Source organism: Etheostoma spectabile, chromosome 21, assembly GCF_008692095.1.
Source record: "Etheostoma spectabile isolate EspeVRDwgs_2016 chromosome 21, UIUC_Espe_1.0, whole genome shotgun sequence".
NCBI lineage: Eukaryota > Metazoa > Chordata > Actinopteri > Perciformes > Percidae > Etheostoma > Etheostoma spectabile.
The window spans coordinates 10,848,655-10,872,230 of record NC_045753.1 but is presented as its reverse complement, the minus strand read 5'-3'; the positions used below and the strand labels follow the sequence as shown (position 1 = coordinate 10,872,230).

Genomic DNA, 23,576 nt, shown 5'->3' with positions numbered 1-23,576 from the left:
ACACACACACACACACACACACACACACACACACACACACACACACGCTGTTCTGGCCATTTTCAAAGTATAAAATGAAGAGACAACAGAGACAAAAAGACATTGTGAAATTGTTTTTTTTAGGTTTTAAATGCCTAAGTTTTGTTCCTGTGGGATTCCCAGTTTGTAAAACTGAAAATAGTAACTTTTCAGCCCCTTTGTTTGGCTTGTAACCATTTTGAGTTGCTAAGCTGTCGGTAAATCCTCAAACACTCATCTTGTGAATGTAAATGGACCGTATTTACATGTATGTAGCCCCTTTCTAGTCCTAACGACTACTCAGAGCGCTTGTACATACTGTAGTACAGGAACCAATTCATTCACACACATTCAAACACTGTGGCCGTTCATCAGATACACACTCACACACATTTACACACTGAAGGGGCAGCATCGGGGGTCAACTCGGGGTTCAGTGTCTTGCCCAAAGAAACTTGGACATGGGACTGCAGGGCCAGGGATCGAACCACCAACCTAACGATTTGACCGGTCTACACCTGAGCCGCAGCTCGTCTGTCAGACCACAACAAAGCCTCTATTTGTGACCCGTTTGTAAGCCTGCAGTCCTCGATCCAGCCTGATTTGGATCGGCTGCCTTTTGCGAGTCAATCCCTCTGTTAACACTCGGTTTTAAAATAAATCTGGGCGATGATCACAAGTTGACGGCGCTAAACACGAGAGTAAACTTGAGGTACCTTGAGTCTTTTCTTTCCAGGCACCTCACTCCACTACAGTCATCTGACAGCTTTAGTTACTTTGCATATTAAGATTTCTGCACACAAAACACAGGTAGTACATACAATCTGATGTTTTATTATAAATTAAACTAGCCAACAGTACTGTATAACGGTCTACGAGTCCAGCTGACATGATCAGACCATCACACACACACACACACACACACACACACACACACACACACACACACACACACACACACACACACACACACACACACACACACAAACACACACACAACTGTTTGGATCCTTTACACTTTCTACAATGTGAGGATGTTTCTGCATTGAGTACTTTTAACTTTTTTAAGTACATTTTCCTGATGATAATGGCATTCTATTCTATTCTACATACCTCGTCTTAAGTTACATTTTCAATGCAGGACTTTAACGTGTAACTAAGTATTTTTTTAAATGTGATATTAATACTTTAGTGAAGGATCTGAATACTTCTTCCTCCGCTGCCTTTGACCTTCTGGCGAAAATGACGTAGGCCTTAACGCAATCTGAACACATCTGGAGACGCGGGACAGACACAGATGTGATGCCGATGTGTCTCGGCGGTCCGCTTGTGTTCACATCACAGAAACACATTTTAAAAACCAGGTGTGTACAGGACAGAAGTGCTAACTCCGTGGAGGCAAACAGTGACAGGGATGGACCAGGTGATGGATTACTTGAAGAAAATCGTTTTAAAAAAAAACAAAAAATCTTTACTTGCCGCTTTTCCACTGCGGTAAACAATTAGAAGCCAGAAATGTTGCGTTAGATGTTGCCAGAGGTCGTATTGACCGGCTGAGCTCCATTTTGTGTTTGTCAAAACAGAAAATAAGCTTTCAGATTGGATCTCTCTTTTCATCTTGTGTTCTCTCTTCCTTCGTCCCTTTCATCCCTCGTTTCCAGCTTGTGTCTGCGGTCTCAGATAATCAGTCTCCATTCTGCACCCTATCAGCCAGCCTGTAATGATTATGTATAGCTAGTCGTTACAATCGATCTTCCGTAGCCTGTTTCCTTTTTTTAAAAGGATTCATTTTTCTTTTCAACATGCTGTAGAAGTAAAGATATCAAACAGAGCCCAGTTATGACATGACTGCATTGCTTACCCGTCAGATTGCCAGAATTTGTTATTGTATTTCATATTTAGGAACATGGGGACTGTGTGGTTAGCTTACAACATTTTGTTTATTTCTTCCAGCACAGTTCAGGATTATGTTCTGCAGATTTACAAAATTGGGATAAATTGGTTTCGCAACAAAAAGTCACTCGGTATTCAACTGGGTGCTTAAAATGTAAATACTAATGAGGAATTACACTGTCTGCAGTGGAAATGTGTGTCCTCGAGTGTGTTTGAGTGCACACAGATGCAGCCGGTGTTTAGAGAAATTAAGGACCCAGAAGAGCACAACAATAACGGTGTCAATCATGTGGCTTTCAGGAGGACAAATCTCCCCGCGTCACCTTGCAATCCCTCCACTGGAGCATTCTGGGGGATTAGAGCTGCTTGTGTTTGCTTTCAGGCTCTTATAACGCGGTCCCTGCAGAGATGCAAGAAACACCTGTGTCAAAACGGCCATTCACTGTGTTGCGCTCTCTCTCTCTCTCTCTCTCTCTCTCTCTTTGCCTCTGTTGAGTCTCGGAGTTGTATGGAAAGTAGCCAAGGTAATATACCCAGATGTGAGCACTGCCCTTGTGTTAGCCACACTGGGTGATGGGCCTGTTCTACACACACACACACACACACACACACACACACACGTGTGCGCTGTGTGAATATATAGACACATACTCGTCCACTTGTTGGATAGCTGAGTAGGTTGAGACCACATGGGGTGTTTTAAGATGCAGGTTTTTTTCAGAATGAACTTAACCCCACTTTTGTTTTCCAGGGTTAATACACAAGCCGTAATTCTCAATGTATTTCTGTGAGCCGTGTTTTGGAGGCTGTTTTTTTTGTTTTGTTACGTAGGCGCTTACCTAATTTCTCCTCCACGTGTGCTGTAAACCTCTGAATCTTAGACTTAACGATGGATCTTGTGAGTATTAGACAACAATGACGTGCCTATTTTTTTTGTTTTGTTTTTTTGCTTAATTGGGTTGAGAATTTGCCAGAATGATGAAATGGTCATGTACTCAATTTAAATCCTGCATTTAGTTTCCATTTGTAGGCACTGGCATGACGAATCCCAATGACTGTCAGACTAAGAGGAAAGACAATATTTGTGTCCGGCTTGCTGTTGAAGGGATGTTTCCCTATTTATTTTGGCTGTCTTTTGTTGGCAAAAGCCACATTTGTGTAGCATTTGATTGACCCATGCATGCTGAGTGCAGACAACAATGTGCTTTACTCCCCTCTAAGCCTCAGATGTTGTGATCAGCTCTGATTATCAGTAAGCAGCTTAGCTCCAGCAGGTAGAAGTCCAGTATTTCCCAATGGAATGGAAGTTGAATAATGAATATTTAGAGATATTTCAAAAAACAAAACGGAAAAAAATGAAAATAGCATTAAAAACCTTTGACTAAGCCCCCTGATATTCTATTTTCTGGGCTCCTATCGATTCACCCCGTCTTTAACGTGTGTCTGTAAAGTACAGTTATCTGATTCCCTGTGGCTGAGATCAAGTTGCCGTAGTGTGCCGATGCTCGGTGGCTGTTTATTAATGAGTTGGATGGAGTGTGTGTTGGGTGCACACCAAGAATCAAAGGAGACTTTAGAAAGTATACGCCAGTGCATTTATCTGCCTCGCTGCTCCTAATGCCCTGTCCTGCGGCAGTCAAACGCTTCGGCAGCGTTATAGCTGCCGCGGCATTTTCATAAGCAGATGGGTGGGGGGCGGGGGAGGCGGCTGTAAAGTGGGATGGTGTTGTTGAAGCGTTGTGTTAAAATCTGAACAAACAAGAACTTGTTTCTTTGTGTTGTGCGTGCACGGGTCAAAAAACATGTTTCCTACCTAGTTTTCCTACATCTGCAAAGGGCGTAGTACGGCGTAGCGGGTCGAAGAGCGTCACCACGGCACCAGCTGCAACCATTATTTAGGTGCCACCACAATCCATGGAAAACCACGAGGCGAGAAAACACTAGGACTCCGGGGAATAAGCTCCCCAGAGCTAAGTTACTAACCAGCATTACTGAGGCATGAATGCACACAGATGGAAAGATAGAAGCAAAGATAAAAACACAGAAGGAAGGAAGAAACACAGAGACGCATCTTGAATTCCTGTAGAATGTCACTCTACAAAGTAGCTAGTAACTTCAGCCATCAGATACATGTAATGTATGTAATGCAATGTAGTGAAGTTAATTACGAGCACGTCAAACTTAAAGGTGCAGTAGGTAAGCCTTATGAAACTAACTTTCTGTTTAATATTTGCTGAAACTGACTCCATGTTCAAGTAGAACTTAAGAGGTCATAAGGGGCAAAATTACCTCCCCTTTCTTTGTTTTGCCCTCCCAGAGCATTTGGCCCACCCATTACTCTACTAAAAAAGAGACTTCAGATACAGTATTAGGGACCACTAAGGTCTATATAAAAGAGACTTCAGATACAGTATCAGGGACCACTAAGATCTATATAAAAGAGACTTCAGATACAGTATTAGGGACCACTAAGGTCTATATAAAAGAGACTTCAGATACAGTATTAGGACCACTAGGTCTATATAAAGAGACTTCAGATACAGTATTAGGACCACTAAGGTCATATAAAAAGGACTTCAGATACAGTATTAGGGACCACTAAGATCTATATAAAGAGACTTCAGATACAGTATTAGGGACCACTAAGGTCTATATAAAAGAGACTTCAGATACAGTATTAGGGGACCACTATGTCTATATGAAATCATCTAAAAAGCACCATGTCATGGGACCTTTAAGTTAATAAACACTTAATTCCATCCCATATCCTATTCTAACTTTTCCTAAATCCATTCTACTTCAACTGAGTCTCTGAGACTGCAGCCCTTCCATTGAGCCCATTAATCCTGTTGAGACAGCCCACTCTCATTGTGTGTCCCCCTCGGACTGTCCACTGTCCACAGGTCGGCCAGCACCCGCACACCTCACTCTCGGCGTTCCTCCGTGTCAGCCATGCTCTTAAAGTGCATTATCTGATGTCCGCACACATTATGCAGGAGGCAGATGAGTGTCGTTAATGCATATTAGTGGGCTCATTTCGGATAAATTGGCTCTCAGCGCTTCGTGCTGCTGCTGCAGCTGTGTTACACCGTGGTCATTTTCCCATCTGCACCAAGCCCTGTTTACTAATCATCATATTTATTCTAGATGTAGAGAAGCCTGCTTGATATATACATCAATATGACGTCCAGAGGTCGGTAAATATGCAATAAGAAACAACAGAAGATGTTTTATAAGATGTTTTGATGTACAATTAACCCATATTCTTTTGAATCAAGTGTTTACTTTGTGTTTCATATGTTATTAATACAATTATCAGTTATGACAATAGTATTAGACGACTTTTATTCACTATTGCTGTCATCTTTTATGGTGCTTAAATATGAAATATCTTACTCTAGTACTAGAGCTTGATTAGAAATATGCAGGATTTTTAAAGGGAGATACCAATTTGAGAATGTATAAAGATGAATTGACCAGTATTTAAGGGACACATACACATGTATCTTCACCAAACATGTTTTGAAGTTTTTGTTGTGAAAGAATCTTGATAAAGTTGTGTCCTGTGCTAGTCTGGGTAAGCCCCGCCCACTGTGCCGGCGATTTGATTTCACCTGAATCGTTGATCTGATTGGTTGAAGGACTATCCAATTGCGTACAGACTCATTTGAACCATGCCCGTTGGCCACGCCTCTTGTGCAGTAGAACATCCAGAGCAGACCCCCCCAGACCAACGCTCAGTCTCGAATCTACTGACCTCGGCTTGGTCTGGTGATGGACTAGTCCTGGTCCTGGTCCTGGTCCTAGTCCTGGTCCTAGTCCTGTGGATTTAACAGCATAAAAACCAACTTGTCGGTTCTCTCTGGAGAAAAACATTCAAATGACTTCAAACATATTTCTAGGTTCCTTATCAGCTGACGTTGTGTATATATGGATGTAGTAGTCCAACTCTACTTATTACATATCTTTGTCACAGCTTTTTAACAACCAAGCGTGAGGTTCTTTGTTTGAAATTGGGTATGTAAAAAAAAAAAATTGATAACTCTTTACGTGAAGGTGTGTACACAAGTGTGACATGACACTGTCATGAACGTGTCATAAACATAAATAAATCCTAAACATTGATGACATAATGCTTCTTTTAGTAAAAGTCATTGGTTTTTGTCATGACAAGTTAGGGTTAGACCAAATGACTCTTACTAAAAGAAGCATTATGTCATCAATGTTTAGGATTTGTTTATAATGTTTATGACACGCTCATGACAGTGTCATGTCACTCTTCTGTACATACCTTCAAGTAAAGGGAAACCAAAAGATTTCTTTTAGGGCTGAATGATTTTGGGGGGAAAATGTAATTGCAAATGTTCTGCCTGGTATTGCGGTTACGATTCAATTTGCGATTAAGCTAATGTTCAATCATAGATAGATAGATAGATAGATAGATAGATAGATAGATAGATAGATAGATAGATAGATAGATAGATAGAAAGGCCATTGGACCGATTGCAGTGGTCATCTGATTGGTACACAGCAAAATGGCGATTGTTGTTAGTTGTCACGGGGACCATACGCGTCAGTGGGGCCGTAAACTGTGCACACAGCGCAGGGTTCGACTAACTGCCTGTCTCTGAGTGTTGTTCTGTGTGAAAACCTGTCCTGTGTCTCATCTTTCTTGGGGTAGTTTGATCTGTCTTTGTCTCTCCAGGTCTCTATCCCTCTGTTCTTTGCTCAAACTAGATCTTTTTGTTTTCTTTTTTTTTTTTACAATGCATTGCATATTCAGAGGAGGCAGCATGTAGGTATCTTAAAACGACACGCACCTCCCTGGCTGCATGAATCATCCTTAACTTTCTTATCTTTATGTTTTGTTTTATTTTTTTATTTTTTTTTTAGCTTTAAAACTTTTTTTGTCTTTCGGGTTCTGCTTTTTGGTGTTTTTTTTTCTCCCTCTGTTCTGCTTTAGCACAACACATATGTCTTGATGTTAATATATACTTGATTCATAAAGATGTTATACTGTTCCTGTGTGTTTATTAGCAATAGGGTTGGGCATCGCTTTGATTTCTGATTCCAATTCTTCCTTTAGAGTCCGGTTCATATCGATTCTCCATTGCGATTCAATGATGGGTGGAGTTGAAATGGTCACTTGCTTTATGGATAGATAGACATACTGTATAGATAGACAGACAGACAGACAGACAGACAGATACTTTATTGATCCCCAAGGGGGAATTCAAGGTCCCAGTAGCTGAAAGACATCACACACAACATACACATACATCATAAACAGGATGAAAAAATTAAAAATCCACATGAATGTACTAAGGGATGTATAATTATGAGCCGCGTGCAGTGACAGGGCCGGGACTGACCCAGGGATTCAGTGTGCAGGGTAAGGTAAGGTGCTCCGAGAGTGTGTCTCCTAGTAGTAGTAGTGGTAGTATTTCACAGATGAAAGTAAGATATTTTTTTTGATTCAGTGGTGATTTGCAGTTCATATCGTTTTTTTTTTTTTTGCAACGTAAAGTAAAGCTACACTATAGAGCGCCCCTCACAAACGCCTGGAAATACGGTGGCCGCCACGGAAACCAAACGTCTTGCACGCTAATTTTGGGACCGATGATCAGATTCAATGCGATTCCAATGGCATCCAAATTTGGAACCGGTTCTCGATGCCCGATCCTAATTAGCAGTGGTGTTGTAAGCATTGGACAACCCTTGGGTTCAGTATTTAAAATATTGATTAGCTCTTTTGATTTATCATTTTTCTGTCTGGGCTGCGTTATGTCCTTTTGGTCTTGTCACCTTTTTGATAAGTTTTGTCTGCTTTGTTAATATCACAACAGATGTTTCATCTTCTCCATTGCCTTGCCCCCCCCCCATCAACACCCTACCCTGTCTCTCATCTGTTCTGTGTGGCTGCATGGTCTTTTATTGCACGATGTACAGTATGTAGCTCTCAGAGACGTTGGAAAGAGTCAATATCACTCTCTTTTCTTTCTCTCTCTCCCCTCCCTTTTCTTTTTTCATTGTCTTTCTTTCTTTCTTTTGTCTTCTCTCTGCAGGGGAGGTGCTCTTTCAGATGGCTGAAGTGCACAGACAGATCCAGATCCAGCTTGAAGAGATGGTGAGCATGTGGTGATGGCGGTGCTGTTGCTAATATCAGCACTTCTTAAGCCACCAGTTGGGAGTCAAACAGATTGTGGGCTTTTCACTTTGAGAGTCTCCACATTACAGCATATCTTTTAAAATGTAATACTCGGCAAGACACACTCTTACATTCACACATAGACTACTGCTCTTACTAGGGATCGACCAATACTACTTTTTCAAGGCTGATATCGTCACCGATTTATTAGAAGTTATTCAAACCGATAAGTGATATGTGGAACCAATGTGCATTTATTGCAATATTTAATAAATGACAAACTTTCCAAATACTACCCAGCAACAGAGAGTGGCTCTGCGTTCCAGACACAGTTTTTAGCCCATAAGTTACAACTTCAAGTCATAACTCACGACTTAGTAGCCTTTTAGGCAAAGTCACGACAAACCTAACCTAACGTTAGCTAGTTTTAGCTAGCAGCTACCTAACGCTGACGTTAGCTAACGCTAGCTGAAACTGGCGATTTTTAGTTGGGGATGTATTTTGGCTTCATTTAATAAACATAACCTGTAGTAGTACACAATCCTATGTGTATCGTTTTGATTACAATGTGCTGAGTTCCTGTATGTTGCCTATTTATTTCTGTTTCTCTCTGTTAACCGCCGTCGTCAGGGGGACGCCATAGTTGTTTATATGTGTCAAAAACTGTAACTGTGATTACAACGATGTGGTACGAGTTCACGGGCAGGTTTTACCGTCGTTCCAGGGCAAAAGGTTGAAAAAAACACAGGTTACAGGTCACCTGGAACGCAGCATCAGATAGTCAGACTCAGTGGTGAATGAAACCTAACTTTATTGGTCATCCTGCAAATAAAACGCTGATACAGATTATCCCTAAACTGCCATAAAACGGCTCCGATAATCGGCCAGGGACAATACTCGGCCTATCTCTTGCTGTTATTGTACTTGAGTAGTTTTAATTGTATTTTCTGAAGGAAGAAGCTTCACTTAATGAGGGTTTGTTTACTGATATTCTAATATGTAAATTGCAGCAATCAGTTTCCCCAAAAGAGTTTTATAGTGAGGGGCCTTCTCTTTAATCATAATGCCAAGTATGTTTTAAAGAGAAATTTTACCATCTCATCTTTTTGTGTTGTGTTCAAAGGCAATTCATATTTACAGCAGTATCACTTTCAAATTGGGCTTTGGGCAAGATGCTTATCTCTTATAAGGAGACAGATTAGGATTACATGCAGAAACATTCTAATTTGTGTAACACAGTTCAAACCTCTTCCGTAAAAACCAATGTATCTACATATCTAGGTAATGAACTCAATGCTGTGGAGTTCCTGCTGTTACAGGAAGTATCCTGGTGATAGTAGAGATGGTGAGAAGTCAATAAATGCGACAATAAATTAGTTTTTGCTGTTATAATTCAAAAGAAAAGGTGTTCTATGGGTCTACGAATATAGCTTGCCATGTAAAGTGTGTTTCTTTGGCAAAATACTGTACACTTAACTTACACACACATACACTTAGAGAGAGAGGCACACATACTATACATGCAGAGAGACATAAACAATGACTGTGGCATGCATTTACATGCCAGACATCCTCCCATAATCCTTTGGGTGTGACATTTCCGATGCAAACAAATACATCCCTCCAAGTCATTCTTGCACCACAACACTGCAACGCCACATTCTTTTTTTGAAAACAGTCTGTTGGGATTGTGTTCATGTAATTACTTGAGGTTTAGTTAATTTAGGGTTTGTCGCATTGTTTTTGAGGTTTGTGTGTCCCTGTGTGTCTCACAGCTGAAGTCTTTCCACAACGAGCTGCTCACAGAGCTGGAGAAGAAGGTCGAGTTGGATGCACGCTACCTGAACGTGAGATTCCCTTTTTGTGATGAAAGTTATATGCCAGTTCTCTTTTAATTTCAACTTTATTTATCATGTCAAATCATAACAGTAGTTACCTCAGGACACTTTAATGATAGCGTGGGTCCAGACCTCGTTCTTTAATTTACAAAGACCACTTCTAAATGCGACAGCGGCAAGGAAAAACTTCCTGTTTAACTATCAGAAACCCCAGATAGATCCTGGCTCTCGGTGGGCGGCCATCCGCCGCAACCAAAGACCCTCAAGCTGGGATCTATGCTTCTTGTACTTGTGCGTCGATCTCGATTTAAAACATCCCAGTTAGAGAGGAAACACCCTAAACATATTATTTTTAAGTCTTTACAATCGTTCCCCCAAAGAACCAAGCAGACCTGCCTTGTTGCACGCTTCAAGTTCTCTTTACAACTTGTTGTTTTCCCGCAGCTAGGCGGCAACACAGAGTGGAAGGTGAGGGACAAATGAGGCTTTATCCTGGAAATGTACTTTCGTTGATCCAGACTACCCCATACCTGACCCACCACGTGCTTGAGTGCCCCTGCTCCATGTCAGTTAGGCCCTCTTCGAGGAGTGAAGTTCTGGATAATACATGAACCGTGTTCTCGCAAAATCATTCAACTCTCTCCATAATTTCCCACCGGCTTCCCAAACCACTGCAGCAAGTTACATAAATCACTTCCCACTCTGCTCTGTGAATCATGACTCATCCTTTGAAATTAGTAGTTTTGCAAGAAAATAAAAAAAATAGACAACATAATTTATGGTGATCAGAAGTTTGGAATCAGTCCCAGAAACATGTCATCATTTGACAAAGGGGATGTACCAGCACAATGGATGTCATTCTGATTATTACAGTCAAAACCTCTGTTGCATAAAATGCAAATCAGCTACAGAGCCACTAAATGACCTCATGTTTTACATTACAAGCGGTTTGTCAGAGACTGTATATCGTATACATACACAAACACCACACATACTGTTAGTAGTGTTAGTTCTGTGATGGACTTGCTCTCGCCCAGTCATCATACTCACAAGGTACTATCCTCCGTCAGTTCTCCAGTCCCCATCCTGCACCAATCCGGGTATAAAACAGAAGGCGACCACTTGTCAGGGCAGTTTCCAATGAATGTATGTCATTGTCAAATATCATCTGTGGATGCTGACACTGCCCTGCTGACTATGTGCTGCCCCCCTCAGGCTGCACTGAAGAAGTACCAGATGGAGCATAAGAGCAAAGGGGAGAGTTTGGAGAAGTGCCAGGCAGAATTGAAAAAACTGCGCAGGAAGAGCCAGGGCAGCAAGCACCCGTCCAAGTATGGAGACAAGGAGATGCAGGTCAGTTTGTGTGTGTGTGTGTGTGTGTGTGTGTGTGTGTGTGTGTGTGTGTGTGTGTGTGTGTGTGTGTGTGTGAAACTGAATATGTCCCTAGATGTCTGTAGGAGGCTGAAGTGTCAGATGTTTTGAATGATGCAGACTACAGTTCCTGGTGTTTCTGTGGATCAATAAAGAATAAAACAGCGGTCTTAGCTCTGTGGCTCATAGACCGTCCTCATGGCCATCTGCAAGACCACTGAATAAAATAACAAGGCACTTGGGCCTAAACACATAGCAACAAAAATGACAAGGGGGGGATACAGGTAGAAAAAATGTTTTATGATAATACAGAGACGACCTGGGTCACACAGCAGTGATATAACCAAAAGACATATCCTGGAAAATGCTTCTCGTGGGAAATTGTTGGGTCTCTGTCAATTATAGAGTGTGGTCTACACTTGCTCTATCTGTAAAGTGTCCGGAGACAACAACTGTTGTGATTTGACACTATGAATGAAATTGAATTGGAATTCATTCAAAACTTCTTACTTTTTTAAAAGTTATCAATAAAGTTTTTATTATTAATTGACTGACAGAGACTATTATATTGTCAATTGCAATTATTTCTGTGACAATTCATTGTACAGCAAAATTTAAATCATAGATGCTAGGGCCATTATTTCCTGTCTATTGTCATCATTCACCTATATTCTGACAAAGAATTTGCTTTTAGTGAACACCTGCTGATTCTTCAGTGTAGCACACACTCTGCTCCCCCCCCCCTCCTCCTGAGGGGATTTGAGCTTCAGTGCGTCTGGTAATCCGGGACGTGCTGATGAGATGGGACGTGCTGAGCTGAATGGGACGTCGATCAGCGCAGCGTGGGTAGTGCAAACATTGGGTTCGGTGAAAATTAAAATCTGAGGTTCAGCAGAAACCGAACGCCGTCAAAAAGCCCAACGTTCAGCCGAATCCTGGATTTGGTGCATCCCTGGAATGAACAAAAAATCTTGGAGAACCACTTGCTTATTAACCTTCTAACAAGCTGACAGCAAGAGGGAGGGAGTAAAATTAACATTAACCCTTCTGACTATCAGTCCATCTGACCTCTGACCTCCATATCTGGGACCGAAATGGGAAGTAAAGAAAAGCCAGTCTCTGCACTTTAGAAAAAAGTCAGAGTCCATACATCAAAACAGAGGTAAAGACATGTGTTAGGAGTCATATGTTAAAAGACAAATATGTGATTTTCCATTACAGTAATCACCGTAATCTCAGATACCACTTGAGCCTTAAAAACTTGAAAAACATCTCTTTTTAAAGTAAATTCAGAACAGATAAATAAGTCGATTTGATCAATATTGAACAAAATAACATGAGAATATATATATTTAAAACGCAGTGTTTAATCTTGACCGCATGTACTTTGTAACTTTTTGTGCTTCCAAAACGTTGACTTTTGTTGACTATTTAAATCGATTTCATCAGCGGCTGCACTTTAATCTTTATTACATAACGTTTGTTTATTACATCTAAGACAGGCGACTGGGTCGAGTTGAGCGAGACGTATATATATCTCTCATGTTCAGGTAATTGCTTGAGCGAAGGCGTGAGGAGACAGTGTCTCTGTGCCCTCGTCTGTAGGCGTTCTCTTACACAACCTGCGCAGGAGACGCTGCTGCGATGTGGTGTCTGTCCAATCAGCTGCTGAGACGCTGAGCGAGAGCGACAAGGGAGACAAAGGAAAGAAGGATGAGGACTTGTGTGTGTGTGTGTGTGTGTGTGTGTGTGTGTGTGTGTGTGTGTGTGTGTGTGGTGTGACAGTAATGGGCTTTAATCTGGATGGCAATGACAAAAACCTGATTGATTTTAGTCCGATTTTTAACCTGAAATGTTCAGTATGTTCCAACAGCTGAACGGTCTGCTGACTCACGCAAGTCCTTCTCGCCTTCAGCGGGTTCCTGTCTGGGGCGACAGGACAAATACCTCCGTTATCTGCGATAGGCTCAATCTGTGGCTGATTACATTTCTGCCTTGTCAGCGCTTCAGGTGTCGATAGCGAATAATTGAGCTTACAATGGAGGCACGGGGAACACGAGGCTTTGACCGCTGATGTCGTACGCTGAAGAAATGCACTCACCTGCTGCTCCACTGTGGCCCTTCAACAGACATGAGATAGGAATACAGTAGGGGATAGCAAGAAAGGGTTTTAAATTTAATTTAGGACCTTTGTTTGGCCCTAGGGTGCAATCTACAGAAGCACGTAGAGTAGTACAGTAACACAATATAGAAATGTATCTTTTAAAAAAAAAAAGTAAAATTAATGCCAGTGTTGAGCTGGATTGTTTACAGGCTTATTGACAAGATGAAGACTGGGGAGGAATAAGAGCGATGTCTTTTAAATTCTAATGAATTTATGAGTCTTGAGCTCAATGGCTATTGGTTAGGAATCTTTTAATGTTATTTTGCCAAAATTGGATAAAAGTAAAATTTAAAGTATTCATAAAAACATGTTTTAACATAATTTAAAAAAGCCTCATAGGATAGAGTCAAAATCTGAATCTGGATCACGTAATGGGAAAATTATCATTTTGAAACAACAAAATGTAGTAATAAACACTTTAGTAAAAACTCTATACACACAGTACGAGCCATATCATACAGTGGCTTCCATACCACCGTATGGTTGTGTCTCATCATGGCAGAGCAGAGGAAACATGGTGTCAGAGGTTAAGGGCTGTACCAGAGGCCCACAGCGCTCCGCCGAAGCAGCGGGGGGGGGGGGTTATTGTGTAATTGTTGGTGTTGCGTTAATGGATGGCTGGTGGAGCGTGAAAGGGCCGGTCGGGGCCGGTCGGTACGAAAATCAATACGTGAAGCGCTGAGGAACAACAGCACAGGAACTTCAAAGTCCTGCAGTTACTCTGGGCTTTAACGGCTTATCAGCTGTGTGTTAGCGTGGGTTAGGGATACATCGATCAGTTGTCAGCTGTTAATTTAATCGCCAACTATTTTGATTATTGGGTTGAGTAATTTTTATGGAAAAAAGTCAAAGTTCTCTGTCATCTTGTTAAATGTGAATATCTTCTAGTTTCTTCTCTCCTCTGGGACAGCAAACTGAATATCTTTTGAGTTGAGGACAAAACGAGACATTTGAGGACTTCATCTTGGGCTTTTTGGGAAACACTGATGCACATGTTTCTGACATTTTAGAGACCAAACAACAAATCCATTTTTTAAGAAATGAATAGACAATGTAAATAAGCCTTAGTTGCAGCCCTAGCTGTGGCCCTCCAGAGTAGCATGTGGATGTACGGAGGGAGCTAGTTGGTTGAGGTTGCCAGATTCTTGCACGTTCAGGCCTGTGGAAACTTCTCCAGGAGATATTTCCCATTGGGACGCCACATTGCAACTAATATTAACACCTTACATTATTTAGTGGTTCCCAACACACGAGTGCAGAGTGGTAACAGCAATCTAGACACACAGTTATCATCCCATCAAAAGAAGGAAGCCATGATTAAAGTGCATCATATTGGCCCTCATGAGAACCAGGTCTTGGCAGGCCCTCCACTGTGAGACTTTTAAAAAACCTTTATGATTCAAGGAAGGGTCATTGAGAGGAAGCCTCTCTTTTGCAGGAACGCCCTGATCACATTCACACAGTTCCACATTCATACCTGGACGCTGCCCAGTACAACCACAGTCAGATCTGCTGCCACTGAGCAGGTTCTGAGGTTAAGGGCCTTGCTCAAGGGCACCTCAGTGGTGGTAATGAGGGAAGGACAAGAACTGCTCTTTCACTTCCCCCACCCTGATTTTATTCTGTTGGTCTGGGGATTGAACCGACGACCTCCCGGACACAAGCTCTCTTCTCTTACAGCCAACAATAAGAAGACAGATTTGCCTTTTTGAACATACAATTATGTATGTATTTGTCGGATTACTTACAAAATACACCATGTTTTGTGCAAAGGCTGAAAGCCTGCCTGTGTGGATGTGTTGTTACTTCTACACTACGAGGTATAATGCGAAGCAACAGCTCATTGATGCCTTTTGGAGCGGCAAGAACAAAGAACCCATCACTGGATAAAGTCATCGCCATTCACTCCCGCTCATAAATTTCTGTTGGTATTGAAACTGTAGGTGATGGAAAGTCACCCGTTTCCAACGGTGTCCCTCAGGGGCCATGAAGCACTGAGCTGCTGCCACTGAACAGTCTGATAACTCTCCTGGGACATTTGGGGGTGGCGATGGTGCAGTAGATATGAGACCTGGGTTTGAATCCCACTGGGATACGTCAACGATACATCACCAGAGTGTCCCTGAGCAAGACATTTAACCCCTAGTTGCTCCATAGGCGTGCAACCTCTGACATAAATAGTGATTTGTAAGTCGCTTTGGATAAAGGTATCAGCTAAATGACATGTAATGTAATGTATATTTCTTGGTAGAAACGGGTAGTTTGTGGCTTTAGATGATTCACTTCCACTGCATCATGTTCTGCAGACGTCTCTAGTTTTTCTGTCTTAAGAAGAAATGCAATTACATTAGACATCCTGATTATTGCTTAAACTATCAGTTAATTCAGTTAGTTGACTGGCACGTAGTATTCTCTAACAGCGTGAATTAAGACTTTGTTAATTTAGTCAAGTTAAGGGGTCCCGGGACAATGACTGCTCTAGAAAATAAGACAAAAATAAACATGAAATATTGCTTATTTTTTTACATTTTCCTCTAATCTTTGCTACTTTCTGCATTGTTTACCTCTTTAAGCACTAGCCAGTTTAGACTATTTTTTTTGGGGGGGGGGTACACCTATGCTTTCAGACCTTTGAATACTTCTTGAGGAGATATTTCCCAGTGGGAAGCAACATTGCAACTAACTGATATTAACACATAACTGCATCATTTTGTCGTTCCCAACACGCGAGTGCAGTGTAATAACACCAATCTAAACACACAATTATCATCCCATCACGAGAAGGAAGTTAAGTTGAATGGAAGAGAGAGTGGGAATTCCTCTCTTGTGTGAGACATGTGTGAAAACAGTTTCCACCTGCCTAGTTCCTGGATCCTGATGTGTTGTTGTTTTTTAAACGGGATGAGATCAGAGGAGATGGTCGCACGTCATAAGATGAGAGCTGTGTTTGTGTACCAAAGAGAACAATAAGAAGGGGTGAGATGATTCAGACCTCATGGTGGCACTAGAGGAAAAGATCACCAAAGTCCTTAGGATTTATTCTGTGGGGAAATACCAGTCTAGACTGAAGTGGTGGACATATTGACTGCTCTCCATTGACTTGTGTGAACAGGAAAATGCCTTAAAGCTGCTGTGTGGGGATGGGAATATTCACTACCAACAGCATAAATAACCCATGACTTAAGTTTTAATAAGCTGCCGACCCAAAAAACTGAGCTTTTATGAAGACAAAAGGGAATACAGACGTGAGGAATGAGCAAAGAGACTGAAGATCTGGGGTTTAGTTTCCCTGTCAGAGCTCACAAGGTATTTCACCAAGGGCGTAGGTTTGGTATACAATTCTTCCATCCATCCATCCATCCATCCATCCATCCGTCCATCCATCCGTCCATCCATCCATCTTCGTCCGCTTATCCGGTATCGGGTCGCAGGAGGAGCAGCTCCAGCAGGAAACCCCAAACTTCCCTTCTTTCATACAAAGCTGCTCTATTAGTAAACCACTGAAAACATTGAAAAACACTTATTTATATAAGACAAGAAAGTGACAACGTGGACTTATTATCTCAAAACCGATCATGTTTTTGAGGGGGACAAATCTACCTCTTCTACATGGAAGAAATCTACGCCTATGCAATTTAGGAAGGTTATATAATCACGAGGAATTCAGAACACGGTTCAACGTCCGGGTAAACCACCTATTATTTTTTCTTCCCCCCCCCATGTCACTGTCTGTCTGTCAGTCACTCTCTAGTGATTGACAGATCCCCCGCGGCCCCCCTTTCCTCCGCCTGCTGGTCTGAATCTGATCAACACGGTCATTCGCTGGGTGTATTTTTTTCTGAAAGCCTCTCCACCTCCGCCGTTTGCATGACTAATAAGTGGTCTTCATCTTCCTCTTCACTTGTCACCGTTTCATATTTCACTGTGGGTGATCAGTGCACATTCAGCCATGGTGCGCCCACTTAAATGACCTGGTTAAGCTCTTAGAAATTGTTCTTTTGTTTCTGCCAAATGGCCACTTTCTGGCAGATGATTTCCTTTAACGTCTCTTCCGGTTGCTCTTTGATTTAAAACCTCTGAAGGTCAGACCCTGGAGGATCAGAGATGAAGAGATATTCAGAATCAGAAAAGGCTTTTATTGCAAAGTACGTTTTTTATACATACAAGGAATTTGTCATGATGTTGTTTGTGCATGTCACACAATCTCTAAATATAAAAAAGATATACAAGAATAACAAGAATATAAACATGTCCACACAGTATGTATTAATAAATAATAAAATCATTGGACAGGTGTTGCACTGTGGCTCCTCCATGTGGCCCATCAGTACATTCACAACGTTTCCCACCACAGAAACCTACTACTACTACAGAAGGCATGTTTATGAATATTCCCCTAAATCATAGGGAAAACTGGAAAATACTAAATGCCATTTGCCCTCATTCCTCCAGAAAACGTACAACAGAATGTCTCGGCTGATAAATTACAGTAATCAAATGTTATTGTTACACACCTTTCCCTCTTTAACCCTCATATTGTCCTTGGGTCAAATTGACCCGTTTACCTATATCAATGTTCTTTTCACCTACCCAATTGTAATAAACCTCCTAATTTATGCTTTTCTAACTCAACCATTATGTAGAATTTCTTTATTTATTGACCATAAATTCAAAAAATGACTGTAAAACTAAAGTTAATAAGTTAGTGTTACGTAATGTTGAAAACATCAAAAAGTGAAAAACATTGAAAAAAAGTGTTGATTTTCAATTTTGACAGGAAGACAACACAAGGGTTAAATACAATACTCTAAGATAGTTTGTATATATGTATGTAACCACTGTGAGTTCTTAAAAGCTTGATTCAAGAGAAAAACAACCGAAAAATTGGGACTTTATGAATTATAGAGTGTGGTCTAGATCTACTCTATCTGTAAAGTGTCTCGAGATAACTCTTGTTATGATTTGATACTATAAATAAAATTGAATTACATTAAAAAGGTGGTTTAACTTAACTTAACTTGGACTAAAATGTAAAAGAAAAGAGTGCTTACCACTCCAGGAGTAAATTAACTCAGCTTTCACTCATTGGAGGATCAGACTCCATTCAGGAAGAGTGTGTTATAACATAAAACAGTTCAGGTTCATTTACTAATTTGTATATCTAATATGAACTTTTAAATGGGGAAAATTAAAGTAAGTGCCAGGATATTTAGACTGAGATAATTATCAAATAGTTCACAGTAAAGTAATGGCGTCAGTATTTTATGACTCTGCTCCACCTTGTATTTAATGCTGATGAGGATTAATGTGTCTGTAGTCATTCTGTATTGAAGAGGGAAAGGATAACATTAATGCTGAGGGCCTGCAGCCTCGGTCTCCTCCTCCCTGTTCCCTCATCCTGGGCCAATGGGTCATTATAGTTATCAGTCGATCAGTGGAAGGCTGTCGTCTGTATGAAAATGACTTAAAGGTGAAATATAGACTGAGGGGGAGGCGAAGCAGAGAGGCAGTTGGATTGAGGAAAGTTTATGGAAAGTCTTCAGATTTTCCACAGAACCCAAAATTGATATAACAGTATTCATGAAGCTAAGAAGCGCCAATAGAAACCAAACCATAGCCTCAAACACTGCAACGTCCTTTTACTTTTTACCATGAGACTTTTATTAGATAATCTGAAGAATTCCCCATGAAGCCTTCAACTATCTTGCTGATTTATTATACATTTTCAATTAATGTTAATGTCAGACTAAAGTGAGGAGATGTAAAGTGAGTTTAGTTCGAACTAAAACGTTTTTAAAGGAGCCATGCTCATAATTTCGTTCATGCTTTACACATTTCTGTCTTCCTCTGAATGACAATGAAAGGAATGTTGAATTACCAGCTGTCAACAACAAACCATGCTTGTGTTCTTTCCATCTTTATCTTACTTGTTAGTTGTTGTGTGTGTGTGAAGATTTACATACATAGTTAGAAATCATTGCAGACAGACCCTTTAAATACATTTCATTAGTTTGTTGTTTAGGCAAACGTGTAATAACGAATGCGTGATTTATTTCCTAATTAGCACCTCTGGTTATGCTTAATATGTGATGTGATTACAGCACAGCGTTGGGTCCCTCATTTAAATTCATATCTCACCGCCACCAGTTAGTTTTCTTCATCCCGTCTTTAGCCTTTAACAGAACGGGTGTCAGTTGGCCCAGACAGGCACATGTGCCAGTGCGTAGGCGGCTTACTTTCTCTGCAAAACAACCCAGCCGCGGTCATCAACACCTCAGCGCTGTCTGACACTCAGAGAAGGCTGTTTCTCATTATTCAACACCGTGGGAATCTTGAAACTTTTTCAGTTACGTAAGTGAACCCGAGGATCGAGTGGGGGATCACAACACTCTGCCTTTTGTGTTTGTGCGTGTCTAGTGTGTCAAAGTGAGGCTAGACGTGGATATGTGGTTCCACTTGTTTGACAGAGAGGAGATGTCCTGTACCTTAATTCATTCTTAGAGGAGTCTGTGGGCTGAGTCATTGAAGGAGTGGAAGGTGAAATGGGTTTTAAAGTCGGAGGCAGCAGAAGGGTGAGGGGGGTAGGATTGGAGAAGCAGGAGCTGGCATTCAGCCACAGGAAATAATGGCACCAGTCACCTTTATCACATCATAAGTCTTGCATTGCCAGACCTATCTCCACAACCCTGTGGACTAAAGTCTGGCTACGCCGCAGATACATTCTGAGATACAATTTGCATTTCTTTAAAACCAATCACAGTCGACTTGGACACAGCGACGGTGGCTCTGCAAAATAGTCTCATGAAGGAACTTGTTTTAATGAAATATTTGCACCTCGCAAAATAAAACCATATAGCCTACAGTATTAAATGAAGTTAACTGTAGACACAATACAGTAACGTGAGATATTTAAATCAGCTGATACATTAGTAAACCTCATTTGATCGTTCCAGTGTATCGCCGTGTGTACTTCGTCCATAGAAAATCACCGCCAATAGGTCCCAAAACTTCCTGGATAGAGAGTAAATGTCATAAATATATCCTTTATTAAGCTTTCCAAAATTATCCATAGACTGAAAGAATCAAGCAGGCCTGCCGTGGTACATGATCCAAAACCTCTTCAAAAACTTGCCTTTTTCAGTGTGTAGCTTGCTAGCTCAAAGGTTGTTGTTGTTTCCTGGAGCTAAGGGATATTGGCTGGCTTTGTCCTGGAAAAGCACAACTTTTGACTATTGTAATAGACACATCTATGATCAGACTTCTTTTGTTCTAATCCATGGTTTCCAGGTCTGATGTGCTGTGGCATTTTCCAAATGCACAGCGATTTGACTTTCAAAGCCCAATTTGTTTGTGTCATGTTTGTGGTGTATGATGCCTGATTTAGTTTAAAACGGCAGAGTCCGTTCATAAAAAGCCATTCAAATACCGTCCATCATCTCCAGAAGTCATTCAAAACCTCAGTTATGGAGGGTTTGATTCAACCCAATTTACATTATCGAATTTAGTTTGTGGTCCTCAAAGGTCTCGAAATTATCTAGAATAATCAGGACATAGTTCATAGGAAGATATGTTACTGTTGAGTGTTTTAGATGTCATTTTACAGTGACTCTTTCACTCTTTCAAACATTCACATTTAGGTGTAAAAGCTTGTGCATGGAATATATGAGGTAAATCTTTCAGTTTTGGAGCAATAGGTAATGTACAAATTAAAAGGAACTTCTTTAAAGCTTTACCCTAGAAAATGCATGTCCGAAATGAGAGAGACTTTCTTCACACCATGTTTTTAACAGGCCATCCTTTTTTTACGTTCCTCTCTGCAGTATGTGGAGGCCATCAGCAATAAGCAGAGTGAGCTGGACAACTACATCGCTGAGGGCTACAAGAACGCTCTGTCCGAGGAGAGGAGGAGGTACTGCTTCCTGGTGGACCGCCAATGTGCCGTAGCCAAGAACGGCAGCGTCTACCACAACAAGGTGAGAGGGAACGGCTTCAGCCAACAGCCTTCCTCTGCTTCTTCGTTTGTTGGTGATGTCATGGCAAAGTTTCATACAACTTTTTATTCCCATTCACACTAAAATATTCAACACAGCTGATTGAGATTCCCACACATCTCCCAATTTTCAGACTCAGGCCATGCTGCTTTTTGGATGCTTTTAGGCCTTAGTGGTCCCCTAATACTGTATCTGAAGTCTCTTTTATATAGACCTTAGTGGTACCCTAATACTGTATCTGAAGTCTCTTTTATATAGACCTTAGTGGTACCCTAATACTGTATCTGAAGTCTCTTTTATATAGACCTTAGTGGTCCCCTAATACTGTATCTGAAGTCTCTTTTATATAGACCTTAGTGGTACCCTAATACTGTATCTGAAGTCTCTTTTATGTAGACCTTAGTGGTCCCCTAATACTGTATCTGAAGTCTCTTTTATATAGACCTTAGTGGTCTCCTAATACTGTATCTGAAGTCTCTTTCATATAGACCTTAGTGGTCCCTAATACTGTATCTGAAGTCTCTTTTATATAGACCTTAGTGGTCCCTAATACTGTATCTGAAGTCTCTTTTATAGGCATAGGCAGGCTGGGGGAACTCTTATTTCTGTAAAAAAAAACTGATAAAGTGAAACTTTACACCACATCTTTAAAACATTATGGGTATTATTAAACAATTCAATGACATTCATACTAATTCAACCCTCAACTATTCCTACTTCTTCTTACACATTCAAACCAGCAATCCAGGGCAGCGTCAGCCTTTCAGCATTCACCCCGCATCTCGTCCTCTGCTCACCTCCTTTTAGGCTGTCACAGTGCTCAATTAAAGTCATCAATTTGGTGATGTCCGGTTATTTATAATCATTGTTTTAACAGCATTTTGGTAATGTACTTTGTTGCATAGGTATCAGGTAGCTGAAAATAAGGCTGCTTGTTGATACTGTTGTGGCTCTGGGAAATTTCCTTATTCTAAGGATAATAAGAATAGTTTGTTTTCCAACACGGTTAAATTCTGCATTTATTCTTCCATTTCATTTAGGAAACGGTTTTCTGCTTTTCACATGCATGAGTGCAGCTGGGAGATTGCTCGTCAGGAGTTTTATTTTATCCAAGAAACTGATAAGAAAATCATGTCCTACCCTACTCTCAACCCTTCACACTGGGGAAATGTGGAGTGGTAAAGAGAAGCGAGAGAGATGGAGGGTGAGTGGGTGAGGAGGAGGGTGAAGTGGGGAGGCAGCAGCAGAGAAAATGACCTACTTCTGCAGGAACACTCGGTTCACTTACTGCATGTGGGTGTGAACGTGTCTGAATGAGTGATTGATAGACAGAGGGAGGAAGCACAAACATAACACAAACTACTGATCCAATGATGCATAAACAAAAGTAAAAAATACATTTAACTGGTTGCAAAGTACCATTGGCTCTTGAATATACTCCTATGTTTGTTAATAGATAGGAAAATAACTGACAGCAATTTTGATATCTGGTTATGTGCTACAGTTTTTCTCTTGTTCCGTCTTCTCCAATGGGAAGATGTAATGCTTTTCTTTCTAACATTTATGATTAATGTAGTTTATTTGAGATTTGCATTGTTGGTTATGCAAAAAAACAAGGAATTAGAATATTTCACCTTGGGCTGTGGGAAATTGTATATACAGTTTATATAATCCTACCTGTATATTTTTCACAATATAATGACATTTTAGAAACTAATCGATTTAATTGAGAAAATAATTGTTGGTTAGTTAGTTGATAATGAGAATAGTCATTAGTTGCAGCCCCAATCTTAAATTAGACGGGTTAAATGTGCACAGCTAAGCCAGTAATTGTTCTTGCTGCTGGAGCAAAACATGCTTGGGTTACATTTTACTAAGGTGTTGCTAAAGTGATCATAGGGGGTTGTTACATACAATCTCAGTGCTCAGGGACCTTGCTAGGGTGTCACTAGGTTGCCGTAGGTGATTGCTTTTGGTGTAGACTTAGACTTCTCTTTATTAATCCTTTTGGGATGACTTCCGCGAGAAAATTGAAAATTCCAGCAGCAGTTTTAGCAAGAATAAAGAAACAAAAAATAGATAAAAAAGACAAGTCAAAAAAGACAAGTTAAAAGTGTAAAGACAACAAAATAACAATAATAACAACAATAAGA

General features: G+C 40.8%; 1 protein-coding gene across 6 annotated transcripts in view; it reads left to right on the top strand.

The window, feature by feature from the left end:
- Window positions 1-23,576, top strand: part of baiap2b (BAR/IMD domain containing adaptor protein 2b) — an 82,149-nt gene that overhangs the window by 41,159 nt on the left and 17,414 nt on the right. For 3 of the 6 annotated variants that reach the window (XM_032501850.1, XM_032501848.1, XM_032501853.1), the window contains exons 4-8: window positions 6,695-6,706; window positions 7,977-8,038; window positions 9,835-9,906; window positions 11,113-11,250; window positions 21,253-21,405. In XM_032501850.1, coding sequence (XP_032357741.1) covers window positions 6,695-6,706; window positions 7,977-8,038; window positions 9,835-9,906; window positions 11,113-11,250; window positions 21,253-21,405 — 437 coding nt within the window. The remainder of the gene's footprint in view (window positions 1-6,694; window positions 6,707-7,976; window positions 8,039-9,834; window positions 9,907-11,112; window positions 11,251-21,252; window positions 21,406-23,576) is intronic. The other 3 variants (XM_032501852.1, XM_032501849.1, XM_032501854.1) reach the window with 1 other exon arrangement.